Raw genomic sequence first — 20,070 nt, forward strand, 5'->3', positions numbered from 1 at the left:
CAACGTTGGTCTGAAAAGGTTTGGGCCGAGACTAGGAAGGAGTCTAGTCTGTGAAAGAAGCTTATCGGGACATCTCTGAGAATGAGATTTACCTATATTCTGTCTTCTACTCTATTAGGCTTAGACTTGTGTGTTTTGTTTTATTTTGCTTGGTAACCTACTTTGTTCTGTCTGTTATTACTTGGAACCATTTAAATCCTATATTTTATATTTAATAAAATCACTTTTGCTTATTAATTAATCCAGAGTAAGTAATTAATACCTGGGGGAGCAAACAGCTGTGCATATGCTCTCTCTATCAGTGTTATACAGGGCGGACAATTTGAGTTTACCCTGTATAAGCTTTATACAGAGTAAAACGGATTTATTTGGGGTTTGGATCCCATTGTGAGCTGGGTGTCTGGAGCTGTAGACAGGAACACTTCTTAAGCTATTTTCAGTTAAGTCTGTAGCTTTGGGGGCATGGTTCAGACCCTGGGTCTGTGTCACAGCAGGCTTGCTCAACAAAGCAGGGTTCTGGAGGCCCAAACTGGCAAAGAAAACGGGCTCAGAGGTAGGCTCAGCACATCAGGTGACAGTCCCAAGGGGGTCTCTGTGACCGAACCCATCACAGCGTTGTCTGATGCTTTTAGGAAATAGTGTGCCTCCTGTGTGCAGTGATTAAATACGAGTGAGTTATCGCCTCCCGCTATGAACCCTTGGTGTAAAATAATAAATACTCTGAGTTTCCAAAAAGAACTTTATGATGTGCAGAGATACAGGCAACAAAATTAGAGTGCAAACAAACTGCAGATGGACTGGGTGAAGGGTGAGGGAGATGAGGTTTTGGGCAATGAAAAAGAAAAAATGATTATAAGGAATAATGCATGTACACACTTACCCACACACCCTTCTTCATCATTAGTGGGCTCATCTGTGCTCACCTAGTGGGACTGCCTTGACTCCAGTGAAGTTTCAACCAGCTCCTGGCATGGTTTGAGTCTCCCAACATGTTGCCACACCTCCTCTTACTGTTCACAGCAGGGGCCTCCACCTTGGGCTCCTGTGAAGTGTCCACAGTCAAATTTGGGGTGCTGGTGGGGTCACTGCCAAGTATGGCATACAGTTCATTATATAAGCAGCCAGTCTGCAGAGCTGCACCAGATTTCTTGTTGCCCTCCCTCACCTTTTGGTAGCGCTGGCAAAGTGTCTGTGTTTATGAAACAGTGCTGCTTGATCCTGTCACGCCCCAGTTTCAGCATCCCCTGTGTAATCTGCACATAGATGTCAATATTTTAATGGCTGTTCCATAGCCATGCTTCCTCAGTCCCCTCTATGCACAGGTTGAGGAGATCCGAGACTTCTTGCCTGCTCCAGGGAAGAGTCCATCTAGGAGTTTCTGGTCTCTGTGACCCCTGGGCAGTGGAGTTCAAAATTGTTACTGGAGCAGACATTGTTGCAGGGACAGGGGTATTGTGAGACAGCTGTTGGAGGACTGTTAGGGTGAGACACATTGTCTACGCTCGCACCCCATGGATCTAAGTAGGTTGACTGTGGTTCTGCATCACTTGGGAAGGAGGTATCACTGTCACAGTGTGCTTACATTAGCAGGAAACAAGTTTTGGTGTAGACAACAGACACAATTAGGTCAATGCAAGTCAACTTAGGTCAGCTGGAGATGGCTCACAGGAGCTCTTTGTTAAAATACTCTTTGTCCTCCTTCTGGTCTTGTCCATTTGCCACAGCAGGAAAACTGAAATGGACACAGATACGTTGTACTCTAGCAGCTCACATGTGGAACAGAGAAAGTGAAGAGGAGGGCCAGTGGCAGAAGAGGACACGGCTGCGTAGGCCAGGGCCAGCTCCAGGCACCATCTGAGCAAGCCGGTGCTTGGGGCAGCCAAGGGGAAGGGGCGGCACATCTGGCTCTTCAGCGGCGGGTCCCTCGGTCCCTCTCGGAGGGAAGGACCGGCCGCCGAATTGCTGCCTAAGAAGAAAGTGGCATGGTGGAGCAGTCACCGATCGCGATCGCCGCTCTTTTTTTTTCCCCCCGCCGCTTAGGGCGGCAAAAACTCTGGAGCCAGCCCTGGCATAGACCACCAGCAAGGAAAGGGGAGAGAAGCTGAGGGAGACAGTGAGTGTTGCCACCTGTACAGCCACGCTGCAGAAAGCTCCTACTTTGGGTTGCAATAAGATGAAACATCAACAAAAGTGGGGATCTCTTTGGTTCCCTGCTCTCCAGGCTTGAGTATGGATGTGGCAGCAGGAAGCATATGTGGAAGAACCTGCCTGCGCACCTCAGCTAAAAACCATGAGGAGACATGCCATCTTGGAACTGAGGGTACATGGTCAGTATGACAGTGTGCTGGGCAAGAACTGCTGACTCAGTCCTCTGCCACACCAGCTCCCATTTAAGGGAAGTAAATTCGAGCTGGCTAGAGAAAACCTGCACCTAATTGGTGAATGGGAGACAGCTGACAGCCCAGTTAGCCTGGGACTGTATAAAAGGCTGGGAGGGACAAAGCCAGGGGGGAGGAGCAAGGGAGTGGAAGCAGTGATAGCTCTTCCCTCCTGGGCGCAAACACTAGAACCCAAGCTGCGTATGGTGAAAAGGTGGTGGGAGCACAACCTGTAAATAAATGGCACCAGTGGTTACTGAACCCCAGGGTCTCCGAGTGACTTTCTTAGCATAGCAGGGGCGGGAGCCAAGAGGGCCCTGCAGTGCCCTGCTACAGTCAAGATGTACTAATGGCCATATTGACTATAAGAAATTTTGCCAGAGTCCCATGTACATTTTGAGTTTTGACAGTATTTGCTCATTTCTGGGATGTGCATGCCTCTTAGGCATGAGATAGAACCCTCTGAAAATCAGAGATTACTGGGGCCCTGCTCATGCTTCCTTGCAAATCCACTCATTTGGTGTCAATTTATTTAAGAAGCTACAGCCCAAACTCTACACCAGTTCCTTTCTGACCGCTTCAGCAGTGTGGAAACAGAACTCTCTTCTTCTTTTCCCTTTCTCACAGATACTCTGTGGTGATTCCAAGATGTGCTTGACACTGCTCAGGATGTGGGGTACAAAGGTGCACCCCTCAATCCTGAGGCTGTCTGTTAACTACTGTAAAGTAGAGCACCATAAGGGTGTCATGCTCAAGGGGGCACCTCCAGAGCAAGGGTGTCCCTCCTCCCCCCACTGCTCTGCTGCTATCTGCAGCAGCCGCTGCTCCTACTCCCCTGAACCTGCTGCCTTGGAGCTGTCCCTCTCCAAGCTGCTCAGGACCAGGATCCTCCTGTCTGCTGTGCAGAGTGGGGGGCAGGAGGCTGATGTTAGGGTGTTCCCATCCCCCTCCTGTGTACCTGGTCTCTGTTGAGCTGGGGTGGGGGACAGGGAGCCTGTCTGTGCTGCTGCCTCTGAGTCATAAGAACATAAGAACATAAGAAAGGCTGTACCGGGTCAGACCAAAGGTCCATCTAGCCCAGTATCTGTCTACCGACAGTGGCCAATGCCAGGTGCCCCAGAGAGAGTGAACCTAACAGGTAATGATCAAGTGATCTCTCTCCTGCCATCCATCTCCATCCTCTGACGAACAGATGCTAGGGACACCATTCTTACCCATCCTGGCTAATAGCCATTTATGGACTTAGCCACCATGAATTTATCCAGTCCCCTTTTAAACATTGTTATAGTCCTAGCCTTCACAACCTCCTCAGGTAAGGAGTTCCACAAGTTGACTGTGCGCTGCGTGAAGAAGAACTTCCTTTTATTTGTTTTAAACCTGCTGCCTATTAATTTCATTGGGTGACCCCTAGTTCTTGTATTATGGGAATAAGTAAATAACTTTTCCTTATCCACTTTCTCAACATCACTCATGATTTTATATACCTCTATCATGTCCCCCCTTAGTCTTCTCTTTTCTAAGCTGAAGAGTCCTAGCCTCTTTAATCTTTCCTCGTATGGGACCCTCTCTAAACCTTTAATCATTTTAGTTGCCCTTTTCTGAACCTTTTCTAGTGCTAGAATATCTTTTTTGAGGTGAGGAGACCACATCTGTACACAGTATTCGAGATGTGGGCGTACCATGGATTTATATAAGGGCAATAATATATTCTCAGTCCTATTCTCTATCCCCTTTTTAATGATTCCTAACATCCTGTTTGCTTTTTTGACCGCCTCTGCACACTGCGTGGACATCTTCAGAGAACTATCCACGATGATGCCAAGATCTTTTTCCTGACTCGTTGTAGCTAAATTAGCCCCCATCATGTTGTATGTATAGTTGGGGTTATTTTTTCCAACGTGCATTACTTTACATTTATCCACATTAAATTTCATTTGCCATTTTGTTGCCCAATCACTTAGTTTTGTGAGATCTTTTTGAAGTTCTTCACAATCTGCTTTGGTCTTAACTATCTTGAGTAGTTTAGTGTCATCTGCAGACTTTGCCACCTCACTGTTTACCCCTTTCTCCAGATCATTTATGAATAAATTGAATAGGATTGGTCTGAGGACTGACCCTTGGGGAACACCACTAGTTACCCCTCTCCATTCTGAGAATTTACCATTAATTCCTACCCTTTGTTCCCTGTCCTTTAACCAGTTCTCAATCCATGAAAGGACCTTCCCTTTTATCCCATGACAGCTTAATTTACGTAAGAGCCTTTGGTGAGGGACCTTGTCAAAGGCTTTCTGGACATCTAAGTACACTATGTCCACCGGATCCCCCTTGTCCACATGTTTGTTGGCCCCTTCAAAGAACTCTAATAGATTAGTAAGACACGATTTCCCTTTACAGAAACCATGTTGACTATTGCTCAAGAGTTTGTTTTTCTATGTGTCTGACAATTTTATTCTTTACTATTGTTTCAACTAATTTGCCCGGTACCGACGTTAGACTTACCGGTCTGTAATTGCCGGGATCACCCCTAGAGCCCTTTTTAAATATTGGCGTCACATTAGCTAACTTCCAGTCATTGGGTACCGAAGCAGATTTAAAGGACAGGTTACAAACCTTAGTTAATAGTTCCGCAATTTCACATTTGAGTTCTTTCAGAACTCTTGGCTGAATGCCATCTGGTCCCGGTGACTTGTTAATGTTGAGTTTATCAATTAATTCCAAAACCTCCTCTAGTGACACTTCAATCTGTGACAGTTCCTCAGATTTGTCACCTACAAAAGCCAGCTCAGGTTTGGGAATCTCCCTAACATCCTCAGCCGTGAAGATTGAAGCAAAGAATCCATTTAGTTTCTCCGCAATGACTTTATCGTCTTTAAGCGCTCCTTTTGTATTTTGATCATCAAGGGGCCCCACTGGTTGTTTAGCAGGCTTCCTGCTTCTGATGTACTTAAAAAACATTTTGTTATTACCTTTGGAGTTTTTGGCTAGCCGTTCTTCAAACTCCTCTTTGGCTTTTCTTATTACACTCTTGCACTTAAGTTGGCAGTGTTTGTGCTCCTTTCTATTTGCCTCACTAGGATTTGACTTCCACTTTTTAAAGGAAGTCTTTTTATCTCTCACTGCTTCTTTTACATGGTTGTTAAGCCACGGTGGCTCTTTTTTAGTTCTTTTACTGTTTTTCTTAATTTGGGGTATACATTGAAGTTGGGCCTCTTTTATGGTGTCTTTAAAAAGGGCCCATGCAACTTGCAGGGATTTCACTTTAGTCACTGTACCTTTTAACTTTTGTCTAACTAACCCCCTCATTTTTGTATAGTTCCCCCTTTTGAAATTAAATGCCACAGTGTTGGGCAGTTGAGGTGTTCTTCCCACCACAGGGATGTTGAATGCTATTGTATTATGGTCACTATTTCCAAGCGGTCCCGCTATAGTTACCTCTTGGACCAGCTCCTGCGCTCCACTCAGGAATAAATCTAGAGTTGCCTCTCCCCTTGTGGGTTCCCGTACCAGCTGCTCCATGAAGCAGTCATTTAAAGTATCGAGAAATTTTATCTCTGCATTTCGTCCTGAAGTGAAATGTTCCCAGTCAATATGGGGATAATTGAAATCCCCCACTATTATTGTGTTCTTAATTTTGATAGCCTCTCTAATTTCCCTTAGCATTTCATCATCACTATTACTGTCCTGGTCAGGTAGTCGATAATAGATCCCTAATGTTATATTTTTACTAGAGCATGAAATTTCTATCCATAGAGACTCTATGGAACATGTGGATTCGCTTAAGATTTTTACTTCATTTGAATCTACACTTTCTTTCACATATAGTGCCACTCCTCCCCCTGCACGACCTGTTCTGTCCTTCCGATATATTTTGTACCCCGGAATGATTGTGTCCCATTGATTGCTCTCGGTCCACCAGGTTTCTGTGATGCCTATTATATCTATATCCTCCTTTATCACAAGTTCACCCATCTTATTATTTAGACTTCTGGCATTTGTGTACAAGCACTTTAAAAACTTGTCCCTGTTTATTAGCCTGCCTTTTTCTGATGTGCCAGATTCTTTTTTATGTGACTGTTTATCATCTGATCTGGCCCTTACATTATACTTTTCAGTCCTCTGCTCCTGACTATAACCTGGAGATTCTCTATCATCAGACTCTCCCCTAAGAGAAGTCTGTGTCCGATCCACACGCTCCTCTGCAGCAGTCGGCTTTCCCCCATCTCCTAGTTTAAAAACTGCTCTACAACCTTTTTAACGTTTAGTGCCAGCAGTCTGGTTCCACTTTGGTTTAGGTGGAGCCCATCTCTCCTGTATAGGCCCCTCCCATCCCAGAAGTTTCCCCAGTTCCTAATGAACGTGAACCCCTCCTCTCTACACCATCGTCTCATCCACGCATTGAGACTCTGAAGCTCTGCCTGCCTACCTGGCCCTGTGCGTGGAACTGGGAGCATTTCTGAAAATGCCACCATAGAGGTCCTGGATTTCAGTCTCTTCCCTAGCAGCCTAAATTTGGCTTCCAGGACATCTCTCCTACCCTTCCCTATGTCATTGGTACCTACATGTACCACGACCACCGGCTCCTCCCCAGCACTACACATAAGTCTATCTAGATGCCTCGAGAGATCCGCAACCTTCGCACCAGGCAGGCAAGTCACCATACGGTTCTCCCGGTCATCACAGACCCAGCTATCTACATTTCTAATAATCGAATCTCCCATTACTAACACCTGCCTTTTCCTAGAAACTGGAGTTCCCTCCCCCGGAGAGGCAACCTCAGTGCGAGAGGCAACCGCAGCACCATCTGGAAGGAGGGTCCCAACTACGGGAAGGTTTCCCTCTGCTCCCATCGACTGCTCTACTTCCCTGGGCCATTCTTCCTCCTCAACAGCACAGGAGCTGTCTGAGCGGAGGTGGGACAATTCTACAGTGTCCCGGAAAGCCTCATCAACATACCTCTCTGCCTCTCTTAGCTCCTCCAGTTCCGCCACCCTGGCCTCCAAAGTCCGTACATGGTCTCTGAGGGCCAGGAGCTCCTTGCACCGACTGCACACATACGCCACCCGCCCACAGGGCAGGTAATCATACATGCAACACTCAGTGCAATAAACTGGATAGCCCCCACTCTGCTGCTGGGCTTCTGCCTGCATTGTCTCCTAGTTAGTGGAAGGGTGGTTTACAGAAAGGAGTTTTGGAATGTGGTTTGGTTTACAGGTTTTAGGGTTTTAAAGGGAGGGCCCCCAGGGAAGGGGTTACGGCCGGCGAGGGACTCCCACTCCCTTCCCACTCCCCTTCTAAACTCCCTTGCGAAACTCCCTGTTAGCAGCCCCTGGTCGCTTGTGCGCGGCTTTATAAAGCCCTGGCCTGAGTGAATGCCCCGCCCACTGATTAAGGCTCAGCCAATCACCAGAGGCTTCGAGCTTTCAAATCTGCCTCCAACTGCCAGCCAGAGCACACGGTCCCTCAAACAAACAAACAGACTGACAAACACAAGCTCAGCACACAAGTCAGAGTGGGATCTGCAGGCCTCTGCTGCTGTCTTAAAAAACGTTCAGGCTGGTGAGTGCTCTTCTTACAGAGACAGCTCACTGACACACTCACTCCCCACAACACACACACACTCCATAGGAACTGCAACTAAGGGTGCTGGAGGTGCTGCCGCATCCCCTGGCTTGAAGTGGATTCCATTATATAGAGGGTTTACAGTTTCGTTCAATGGCTCTCAGCGCCCCCACTATACAAAATGTTCCAGCACATCTGACACACACTCCCTGTCTCACACACTCCCCCAACACACACAGACAGTCTCTCTCTCACTCACACACACACAACTCCTGGGGGAATTCTGCACCAAAAAATTAAAAATTCTGTGCACAATATTTTAAAATTCTGCATTTTTTTTGTCAAAATAACACAATACAGTAACTCCTCGCTTAATGTCGTCCTGGTTAACGTTGTTTCATTGTTACATCGCTGATCTGCTTGAGAACGTACTCATTTAAAGTTGCACAATGTTTGCTTATAACGTTGTTTGGCTGTGGGGGCTTGGAACCAGGGTGGGCCGGCAGCCCCCATATCAGCTCTCCTCCACCACCCCCAGCACCTCCCGCCCGCCAGCAGCCCCATAGATCAGCAACTCCCCCTCCCTCCCCGTGCCTCCCGCCCACAGCAATCAGCTGTTTTGCAGTGTTCAGGAGACTCGGGGGGCGGGGGAGGAGGAAGGAGGAGCAAGGATGCAGCGTGCAGCCTGCCCATCCCTCCCCGCACCTCCCGCCCACAGCAATCAGCTGTTTTGCAGCATTCAGGAAGCTGGGGGGTAGGAGTGAGGCGCGGTGTGCTCGGGGGTGGAGAAGGGGCGGGAAGAGATGGGGAGGGGGTGGGGCCTTGGAAGAAGGGGTGAAGTGGAGGCAGGTCTGGAGCAGAACCAGGAGTTAGGCACCCCTGGGCACTTTGGAAAGAACAGCAAGAGGAGCAGCTAGATAATCCACCCTATTTCACCCTCTGACTCCACCACCTCAACCAAGCTTCACATCATCATTGCTGAGTACAGTATTAAATTGTTTATATACATATACAGTATAAGTTTTAAACAATGTCTTGTCTGGCGAAAAAAAATTCCCTGGAACCTAACACACACACACACATATTTACATAAATTCTTATGGGGAAATTAGATTGCTTAAAATTTTTTTGCTTAAAGTTGCATTTTTCGAGAACATAACTACACTGTTAAGTGAGGAGTTACTGTGTAATCACACTGGTTTCAATTATTTTGGCAATTTATTTAAACCACAATACAATGGATGGAGAATGGGAGTAGGGAGCATTGGAGGAAATCCTCAAACCCTCCCTCCGTCTCATAGTAATGTAGCTAGGTTTGACCCTTTATTTCTAGTTATTAGTCAACAAATTTATGCAGTGTCTCTCTGTCTCACTCTCACTCTCACATGCATGATCATTTACATCTCTACCGGCTACTCCAGGCATCCAAACCGACATGCCTGTGCTGCTGGGGAGTGGCGCGTGACTGCTCTTGCGGCTTCCCTGTCAGAAGTCGTTTTTCTGCAGGGAAATACAGAAATCTGTCTGGGACATGAATTCTGCGCATGCGCAGTTATGCTGAATTCCCCCAGGAGTAACACTCACACACACTACCCCAACACACACGCTGTCTGTCACACACACACACACACTCACTCTGTCTCACACACTCCCCTAACATACACACACATACTCCCCCCACAACACACACTTCCCCCCAACATCCAAAAATATTTAAATTATTTTTAACAGCGTGATTAAAACCGCAATTAATCGTGACTATTTTTTTAATCTTGCAATTAATTTTTTTTAATCATTTGACAGCCCTACTTTATATGTAAACCTGGCACTGAGTATTTGAATCTGCAAGGGGGCACATACATGACTGTAGCAGTCACTGTCTCCCAGAGGTTTCTGACTGTGAATCTATACCAATAAGCTACTTGAAGAACCAGTCACTTACAAGTAGCTTTCCTCTCTCTGCTCCACTTGGTATATCCTGAATTATGGAATAAGTTCTCAGACAAAATGTGCTGAAGCACAACAGGAACATGAGGGGAGGAATCCTCAACCTCAACATAACAATTATATTAATTTCTAACTGATTAATTATATGGACATTTCAAAACCTCTCACCAATGAAGTTGGTCTGCAAATTGACATTTCTAGGTATCTATCTTGGTTACTTATGTGGCTCTGTTACTGTAGTGTCTGAGAACATCCCCACCTTTTAATGCATTTGTCATCACATCACCCCTGGGAAGTACAAATAGGAAATTGGGGGCTAGAGAGTAAGGGCCAGATTGTCAAAGGTCTTTAGAGCACAGAATTAAATCTAGGTCTCCTAAAACGCCCTAAATGCTGGACATGGGCCTGCAGCATCCTTTGTGTGAATGGTTTGACCCTTCTGGATTTCTGTTGTGTGTGAACCCAATACCAGCATCTCATTATGCCCACTACACATCACTTCCACATTGCAGGACAGAGAGTCACTTCACTGGCCTCTGGCACAGCCATTTAGGGTGCCTACTCATTTTCATTAGTTCTACACTAGTGCATCAAAAATGCCACTCTTCTTTCTTTTGTTTTCTTTCCATTGATCAATCAATACTGCAGTACATCACCATAGTAACTGAGTGCTTTTTATGGAAAATTGATAGCAATAGCAAAGGCCTTAGTGGACTTTGTGGAATCCCTGTCATTTTATACTGTTTGGGGGTAAAACTCTGGGGTAGGGCTATTGTTTGTTTATTTATTTTTAATTGTATTAATTTATTGTTTGTTGCAGTTAGTTTGTTTCAGAAGTTGATTGGTTAGTTGATTATGTTGTGTGTTTTTGTTTGTTTGAGCTTTTATGGGTGGAACAAAATATACTTCCACAGAAATATACTTCCAAAGTATACAAAAACTTGGCTGAGGAGGTATGATGTGGCCTATTTTAAAACTCTATTATAGTCATCAGTTTTCTTCTCTTTCTCTCTCTCTTTCAATTTTTAATATACCTAAAATGATTATACTACTTTATAAATTCAGCTTTTTTTCTTTTTGAATGAAAGCTGTTTTACTCATCAGCCAAATTCAGAAATCTAGGATATTTTTCTGCGCTCATAAAAAAGAATTTGGTTTCATATAATTCCTTTCATATTCAAGATCGTATCCCAAACCATTTCACCAAATTAAGAGAGATATATCCTTTCTGTCATGGTCACCTACCCTGTGCAGTGCAGTGACCAAATACAATAACTATTATGCATTCAACAATAGCTCACAAAGCCATGAGCATATAAACTTCTTCTATTGAGAAGAAATATTAAGAAATTGTCCTCTATTCTCTTTCAATGATGCTATAAAATGTTTAACTCTATCTTGGACAGCCACCAGAAAATTAGGAAAAGGACCTAAGATTAGCACCTCATATAAAGAGTCACACTTCTAACAGTACAGTATCACCATACTAATTTACTGCAGCATTCGCACATGAACCCAAGTCTCAACCTGAATGAAAATCCATTACCACCTTAAAGATGACCCTGTCGGTAAACATAATTGTGTTCATCAGCTAGGAATAAAATATCTTTTTATGAAACTTTAATTTAAAATAAATTAATTGGAAAGTTGATAGATAATTAACTCTGTCACTTTTTATTTGAAGGTGGCTAGGATTCTAAATTGATTTGTTTATTTTAAATTGATTAGTATGGGTGTTTGTTTTTCCTGACACTTACATTGATTTGTGATTAATGCAAGCCAGGTGAAGTGGTATTTTGACTAGCAACATTAAATTCCAAAGGAGCAGAAAGAAAATGTCAAAGCAAAAAAGGCATCTTCAAGGAGAGTCTTATTAGTGTTAGTCAAACAAATATTGACAAAGTTTTCCAGAGTAATAGTCAATATTTCTCTTGATTATAAAAGTTTTGCAATACCAAATATAGTTTACCTTAAGCCTGGTATTGTTCCCTTTTACAAATCACAACATTGTGGGGAGTAAATGGGATTAGCAGTTTGCCAGGGACTTTGGGTTCCATTCTCAACTCTGCTAGTAAGTCACTATGACCTTAGGCAAGTCACTTAATTCTGTTAACCACTAGGAAGGGCTCTGTAAACAATAGTTGTCCGTAGACTATATATTCCAGCATATTATGCACTGCTTTAAAGTAACTAGTAATTGTTTATATAGTGGGTACTGTATGACTTTCAAAGCATTTATAATGGTTGATTTTAGCAGTTTAGGCACCAGTCTTGCAAGCTGCTCCACGCGGACAGAACTCAATTAAAATCTTATATTTTAAATTATTAATTATAAAAGTAGAGGGAGAAAAGAAGAGCATTTGATGAATATTCAGTATATGAAATTCTTACTTTCTGGTGAGGTATTATTCTTTATATACAGCTACCTTCCAAATTGATGTTCTTTTCTGATACCATGTGGTTTTTTTTTCTGTCTGCTTAGGACTGGTCCATCACATCTGTAATCTCTTAATAGAAACTGCAGCTCTGTATTTAGAAGTGGATAATAAAAGCAACATCAAGACAGCTAATGGACTGTTGCTGTCCTTGCTTGACATTTTGCATTGCATGCTGATATATACAGCGAACGTTATCCGCATGACTTTACAGGTATGGAATCTATTTTCTTGTAGAGTGAGGCCATTGTAAAAAAAATTAGCCTCTTTTCTGTTTCCTCAGTACTGAATTTCCTACTTAAAAATGAATAAAATTAGTTTGCTGTGTTTTTGTAGACATGTTGGTCCCAGGATGCCAGAGTCACAAGGTATGTGAGGTAATATCTTTTATTGGACTAACTTCTGCTGGTGTAAGGGAAGTACAGAGCTCTTCTTCAGGTACGGAGAAGAAAACGAGTGTTCAGGTTAAATACAAGATGGGCAGATTGTTAAACACAAGAGGTTCACACATGTTGTAAGAGATCACCTCTCCAATCTTAAGACAATGGAGGAATAGTAGGCAGCAGGTATGTTACATGTTAAGAATGGCCATGCTGGGTCAGACCAGTGATTCATCTAGCCCAGTACCTTGTCTCTGATAGTAGCCAGTGCCAGATGCTTCCCAGGGAATGAACAGAAAAGGATAAATGTGAGTGATCCGCTTTCTATCATCCAGTCCCAGCTTCTGGCAGTTGGAGGCTTAGGGATACTCAGAGCATGGGGTTGCATCCCTGACCATCTTGACTAATAGTCATTGTTGGGGCTATCCTCCATGAATTTATCTAAGTCTTTTTTGGCCTTCACAACATCCCTTGGCAATGAGTTCCACAGGTTGACTGTGCATTGTGTGAAGAAGTACTTCTTTTTGTTTGTTTTAAACCTGCGATCTATTCATTTCATTGGGTGACACCTTGTTCCTGTGTTACAAGGAAGAGATAAATAACACTTCACTTATCAGAGGGCACTGTCCACTTTCTCCACACCATTCATGATTTTAGAGACCTGTATCATATCCCCCATTATAGTTGTCTCTTTTCCAAGTTGAACAGTCCCAGTCTTTTTAATCTCTCCTTGTATTGAAGCTTTTCTGTGCCCATATTCATTTTTGTTGCCCTTCTCCAGTTCTTTTATATATATATAATATATATATATATATAAATAATATATATATATATAAATAAAAGAGAGAGAGAGAGATGGGGCAACCAGAACTGCATGCACTATTCAAGTATGGGCATACCATGGATGTATATAATGGCATTAGGATATTTTCTGTTTTATTATCTATCGATTTACTAATGGTTCCTAACGTTGTTAGCTTTTTTAACCTCTACTACACGTTGAGTGGATGTTTTCAGAGAACTATCCACAATGACTCCAAGATCTCTTTCCTGAGTGGTAACAGCAAATTTAGACCTCATTTTGTATGCATAGTTGGGATTATTTTTTCTAATTTGCATTACTTTGCATTTATCAACACTGAATTTCATCTGCCATTTTGTTACCCACTCAGCCAGTTTAGTGAGATCCATTTCTAACTCTTCACAGTCAGCTTTGAACTTAACAATCTTGAGTAATTTGTATAAAAAGTTGTTGTAATGGGCCATTAAATCAGTGTCTCTGTTAAGTCTGTAATTTTTAGGGTCCCACATAGTTCTGAAATTTATTTCTCAGGTTCATCTTTTGAAGGCATTGTGCAAGTTTCCTTTGAGGACAAGGACTGAAAGGTCAGATATGGAGTGATCATTTTTGATAAAAGTGTTCACTCACAGGTGATGGGGTGTTTTTGTCTTTTATCATTTTTCTATGTGAGTTCATTCAAGAACGTAGTGATTGTCTGGTTTCACCCACATAGTTGTTATTGCAGCATGTGATGCACTGGATGAGGTACACGCGCATGATAGGCATTTGCAGGATCCATGCTAAAGCAGCAACAGCGCCTGCCAAAACAGATGCAAAACCTGCAGGCATATCTCCACTGCTACAATGATCTATCCCTCTACAACATACCTTTCAAGATCCATGGGTCCTACACATGTCTCATCCAGTGCATCAGATGTCCCAACAACTGTGTTGGTGAAACAGAAGTTGGTCCAATAAATTATATTACTTTACCCACCATGTTCATGTTCTCTATGTATATATATATCTTCCTACTGTATTTTCCACTGCATGCATCCGATGAGGTGGATTTTAGCCCACAAAAAGCTTTTGTGCAAATAAATTTTAGTCTCTAGGGCCTGGTCTACACTAGGACTTTAATTCGAATTTAGCAGCGTTAATTCGAACTAACCGCTCAACCGTCCACACCAGGAAGCCATTTAATTCGAACTAGAGGGCTCTTTAGTTCGAATTCGGTACTCCACCCCGACAGGTGGAGTAACACTAAATTCGACATGGCTAGCTCGAATTAGGCTAGGTGTGGATGCAAATCGAACTTAGTAGCTCCGGGAGCTATCCCACAGTGCACCACTCTGTTGACGCTCTGGACAGCAGTCGGAGCTTGGATTCTCTGACCAGCCACACAGGAAATGACCCAGGAAAATTTGAATTCATTTTCCTGTCTGGGCACTTTGAATCTGACGTCCTGGCTGGACATCGGGGCGAGCCCCGCAGCACCTGCAACGATGCAGAGCTCTCCAGCAGAGGAGTCCGGCCAATCCAAGAATAGAAAGAGGTCCCCAGCATGGACAGACCGGGAAGTCCTGGATCTGATCGGTGTGTGGGGCGAGGAGTCTGTGCTGTCGGAGCTACGCTCCAGCAAGCGGAATGCAAAGACCTTCGAGAAGGTCTCCAAAGCAATGATAGAGAAAGGATACAGCCGGGATGCAATGCAGTGCCGTGTGAAAATCAAGGACCTGAGACAAGGCTACCAAAAAGTCAGAGCGGCAAACGGACGCTCCGGAGCCCGGCCCCAGACATGCCGCTTCTACGAGGCACTGCATGCCATTCTAGGTGGGTCTGCCACCACTGCCCCACCAGTGACCGTGGACTCAGTGGATGGCATAGTGAACCTGGACAGTTCCTCCTCGATGTTCGCCGATGGGGAAGATGAGGAAGGGTCTGTGGAGGACGGCGCAGGCGACAGCGAACACAAAACCGCTTTCCCTGACAGCCAGAATCTCTTCATCACCCTCACAGAGATCCCCTACCAACCCTCCCCGGCCGTTAACCCGGACTCTGAATCAGGGGAAGGATCAGGCGGTAAGTGCTATAAACATGTAAACATTTATTTTTTATAAAACAGGTATAAAAAAATAGAAACGCTATATATAAAATTTTCAATGAAAAACTATATGAAAAGTAGGTCCACACATATAGGGATTGAACAATAATCCTCCAGGGACAATTCAAGAAAGGTCTCATTTAGGTCCTCAAAAAGCCTCCGCAGGAGGTTCCTGGGGAGAGGTGCCTTGTTGGGTGCTCCGTGGAAGCACACTCTTCCGCGCCAGGACATCCTTATGTAGATGGGAATCATCGCCTCCACAAACATGGCCGCATATGGTCCTGGTCTCTGCAGGGCTTCCCTTAGCATCCGCTCTTTGTGACTCCGAGGGACCCGCATCAGGGTGATCTCGTTCATGAAATGCTGCATCTAATTAGGGCAATTAGTGTATTGTTACTGTTGTGAATGGTTGACTTTTACTTTGCATAACAATGACCCTCGCTTAACAGCCACATGTTGTAGGCCACATAGGAAAAGCATACATTGATCTTTCCCGTGCACTGGCGGGAGTGGCTGGAAAAGGGTCAGAGTATATGATTTCCAGATTGCCTTTAGCGGGAGGGCACAGCTATCCATTAACTGATAAGCAGAATGTACTGTAAGGCTTACCAGGACTGTCTGCTAGACGGATTCAGCTGTCTCTCCCCACTTGTCCGCTCTCCTGTGCAATGCCGCAGCCAATGAGAGCGTATTCCGAAATCTCGAACTTGTCCTGAGATCTCGTGAGACTTGTTGCCCTGTATGGTCTTGTTCAGAGAAACTGACTAGACTGTGTTCACTGTTCGCAAACATGTATCTGTTCAAGGAAATCAGTTACTTTTCCCATCACACAGCTTCGGCTCTTTCCCGGACTGCCCCGGCATCCCCCTCGCAGAGGCTGGCGCAGATTAGGCGGCGAAAGAAAAAGACTAGGGACGAGATGTTTGCGGAACTGATGGCCTGCTCCAGAGCCGAGGCGGCAGAGCAGAGACAGTGGAGGGAGACCCTATGTCAACAGCATCGCACACACATCGAATGGGAGGATAGCTGGCGGCAGGAAGACCAGCAGGCGACTCAAACGCTGCTTGGCATAATGAGGGAGCAAACGGACACGCTCCGGCGCCTTGTTGATGTTCTGCAGGACCGCAGGCAGGAGGACAGAGCCCCCCTGCAGTGTATCTGCAACCGCCCTCCCCCGCCAAGAAGTCCTGCCCCCCCCCACCCAAAAGTACAAGACGGAGGGGCGGTAGGGGCCATGAGAACTGTCACTGCACCACTGCATAGCGCTAATGTACCACACACCTCTCACGCTATACATTTGTAGAAGTGCTTCCCTTACAGGCTCACCCAGTCCCAAATCCAAGTTTCATCCCCCCACTGTGTATTAGATTATTAAAAGCTGTTTGCTGTTATTCACTGTTTCGGTCACGTCTTTCGTGTCAGAGGATTTTTTTGTGTATGGGGGGGGGAGGGGATTTATAATTGCACGGTATAGCCTACATTACCAGGGTACAGACTTGGGGCCATGATCAACTGCAGGGCACACACACACTGCAGTCAGTAGGCACCAGGGTCACTCTGTGTGGTGTATGCTGCCCCGGGTCATTCTGTGATGTGTATGCTTGTCCAGGGTCCTAGCGCCTGCCACCCCCTTAATGTTAAGGCACGCTGCCCTTACCATGCACTTCCACCGTAGCACCGAGCCTCTCCGCTGCCCTGAGCCCCAACAAGAGCCCTCATCCACGGACAGATACTCACCCTTCCCCCACACCCCTCACCCCTTCCTACGCCCAAACCCGCAGCCCACTGCCGTCATCCAAACCCCTATCCAAAGAAGGCACCACTCGCCCCTTCCTGCAAACCCACCCCTTCCTGCAATCCCTTCCCTTCATGCACAACCACTTGCAACCGTCCCCCACCCCAGAGACCTATGTAGGAGCAGGAGGATGTCATTCCTCTATGGAACAAGCGGTCTGTACATCAGTGCACACCGTGCCCAGCACAATATGCGTCCATGTTTCAACACCTGAACAGAAATGCAAAGTAAAACAAAGATTTATTAATAATGAGTGTAACAATTAATTTGCTTTAAAACGTGCTTTGGAAGTGGGGGAAACTTGGAGAACGGGGTATGTAACCGCAGATCGAAATTGACACATACAGACACAGGCCCAGGGTCAGTTTCTCTTGAAAGCAAGTGGAGAGTCATAGCTTACCCTGCTCTCGGAGGAAACTTGCTTTCAAAGCCTCCCGGATACACAGCGCTTCCCGCTGGGATATTCTCTCGGCACGGGTGTCTGGCTGAGCGTAAACTGCAGCCAGGCGATTTGCCTCAACCTCCCATCCGGACAAAAAGGTCTCGCCCTTGCTCTCACAGAGATTGTGTAGCACACAGCAAGCAGCAATAACTACGGGGATATTCTTTTCGCTGATGTCCGAGCGAGTCAGTAAGCTCCACCATCTCCCCTTGAGACGTCCGAAAGCACACTCCACCACCATTCTGCACTTGCTCAGCCGGTAGTTGAAGAGTTCCTTCTCTCTGTCCAAGGCGCCTGTATAGGGCTTCATGAGCCAGGGCATTAGCGGGTAGGCTGGGTCCCCGAGGATCACTGTAGGCATCTGCACATCCCCAACCGTTAGTTTGTGGTCCGGGAAGAAAGTACCTGCCTGGAGGCGTCTAAACAGACCAGAGTTCCTGAACACACGCGCGTCATGAACCTTGCCCACCCACCCAATGAAGATGTTGGTAAAACGTCCCCTATGGTCTACCAGTGCTTGCAGCACCATTGAAAAGTAGCCCTTTCGGTTAATGTACTCGCTGGCCTGGTGGGCTGGTGCCAGGATAGGGATGTGAGTCCCATCTATAGCCCCACCGCAGTTTGGGAATCCCATCATGGCGAAGCCATCTATGATGTCCTGGACGTTTCCGAGAGTCACTACCTTTGAGAGAAGTTGCTCAACGATTGCGTGGGCTACTTCAATCACAGCAACCCCCACGGTAGATTTGCCCACGCCAAAGTGGTTCGCTACTGACCGGTAGCTGTCTGGCGTTGCAAGTTTCCAGAGGGCTATGGCCACTCGCTTCTGCACACTCAGGGCTGCTCGCATCCGGGTGTCCTGGCGCTTCAGGGCAGGGGACAGCAAGTCACAGAGTTCAAGGAAAGTGCCCTTACACATCCTGAAGTTTCGCAGCCACTGTGATTCATCCCAGACCTGCAGCACTATGCGGTCCCACCAGTCCGTGCTTGTTTCCCGGGCCCAGAATCGCCGTTCCACACCATGAACTTGACCCATTGCCACCATGATCTCCACGGCGCGGCGTACCCTGCTTTGTGAGAGGTCTGCGCCACTCTGTGAATTCCTGTCCTCACCGCGCTGCCGGAGCTTCCTCGCCCGATTTCTCAGCAGCTGACTGTGGAAGAGGTGGACGATAAGGTGCGAGGAGTTGACAACGGCCATAAGTGCAGCGATGATCGCAGCGGGCTCCATGCTCGCAGTGCTGTGGCGTCCGCGCTGTAACCGACCAGAGAAGGGCGCGAACAGATTTCCCGCCGGAGCTTTCAGGGAGGGAGGGCGTGATTGACGGTTCAATGACAACAGTTACCCAAAAGCACCCTCGACACATTTTTCCCCCAGGAGGCATTGGGAGCTCTACCCAGCATTCCAATGGGCAGCGGGGACTGCGGGAACTGTGGGATAGCTTCCCACAGTGCACCGCTTCCAAAGTCGACGCCAGCCCCGTTACTGTGGACTCAGAAATTCGAATTAGTGTATTTACTGTGGATACACAAATTCGACTTCATAAGGTCGAATCCACAAATTTGACTTAAGTAGATTCGAAATAGTCTTGTAGTGTAGACAAGGCCTAAGATGCCACAAGTACTCTGTTCTTTTAACCTACCTTGTCTCTCTTAATAAAATTAGAACAGATTGTTGGGGAAGAGGGGGTAGAATCAAATGTTTTCTGTTGGATATGTCTAAGTTCTTTTTTTGGTTATATTTTACACCTTTGGATTACTTGAGAAACAGTTGTGATGTAAAAGCAGCAAAGAATCCTGTGGCACCTTATAGACTAACAGACGTTTTGCAGCATGAGCTTTCGTGGGTGAATACCCACTTCGTCGGATGCATCACTTCTTGTGATGTAGTGGGCACTTTATGTAAACTCTTGTGAAAACAAAGCCTTTTTCCTCCCATGATATAGAACATATAATAAGGACACAGTACTGATCCTATGTTGGGTGATAGTAGGTTGGAACTGCAAGTTTTTTAATAAGCCAGTTGTTTATTCAGCAGTTCAACATAGTTTGAAGTACTGTACATTGTATAATTTTGTACATGTTTTAAAGCATCTCTTTGAACCACCCCAGGCCCAAAATATATTTCTCTGTTGAAATGCACATCAACCATTATTTATTATTTACCTTTCTGGTTTTGTGCTACAAGACAAACATCCCAGTGGGTGCTATCAGCCTCTCAGTACAATACCCTAGCTCAAAAGAAGAGT

At 45.6% G+C, this 20,070-nt stretch overlaps 1 protein-coding gene across 7 annotated transcripts in view; it reads left to right on the plus strand.

The window, feature by feature from the left end:
- The window catches only part of ULK4 (unc-51 like kinase 4), a 448,425-nt gene that overhangs the window by 338,576 nt on the left and 89,779 nt on the right, over positions 1 to 20,070 (plus strand). For 6 of the 7 annotated variants that reach the window (XM_045007197.1, XM_045007201.1, XM_045007198.1 and 3 more), the window contains one exon: positions 12,367 to 12,533. In XM_045007197.1, coding sequence (XP_044863132.1) covers positions 12,367 to 12,533 — 167 coding nt within the window. Of the gene's footprint in view, positions 1 to 12,366; positions 12,534 to 20,070 lie in introns of those variants that run through there. The other variant, XR_006577282.1, reaches the window with a different exon arrangement.

The sequence above is a fragment of the Mauremys mutica genome, chromosome 2, assembly GCF_020497125.1.
Source record: "Mauremys mutica isolate MM-2020 ecotype Southern chromosome 2, ASM2049712v1, whole genome shotgun sequence".
NCBI lineage: Eukaryota > Metazoa > Chordata > Testudines > Geoemydidae > Mauremys > Mauremys mutica.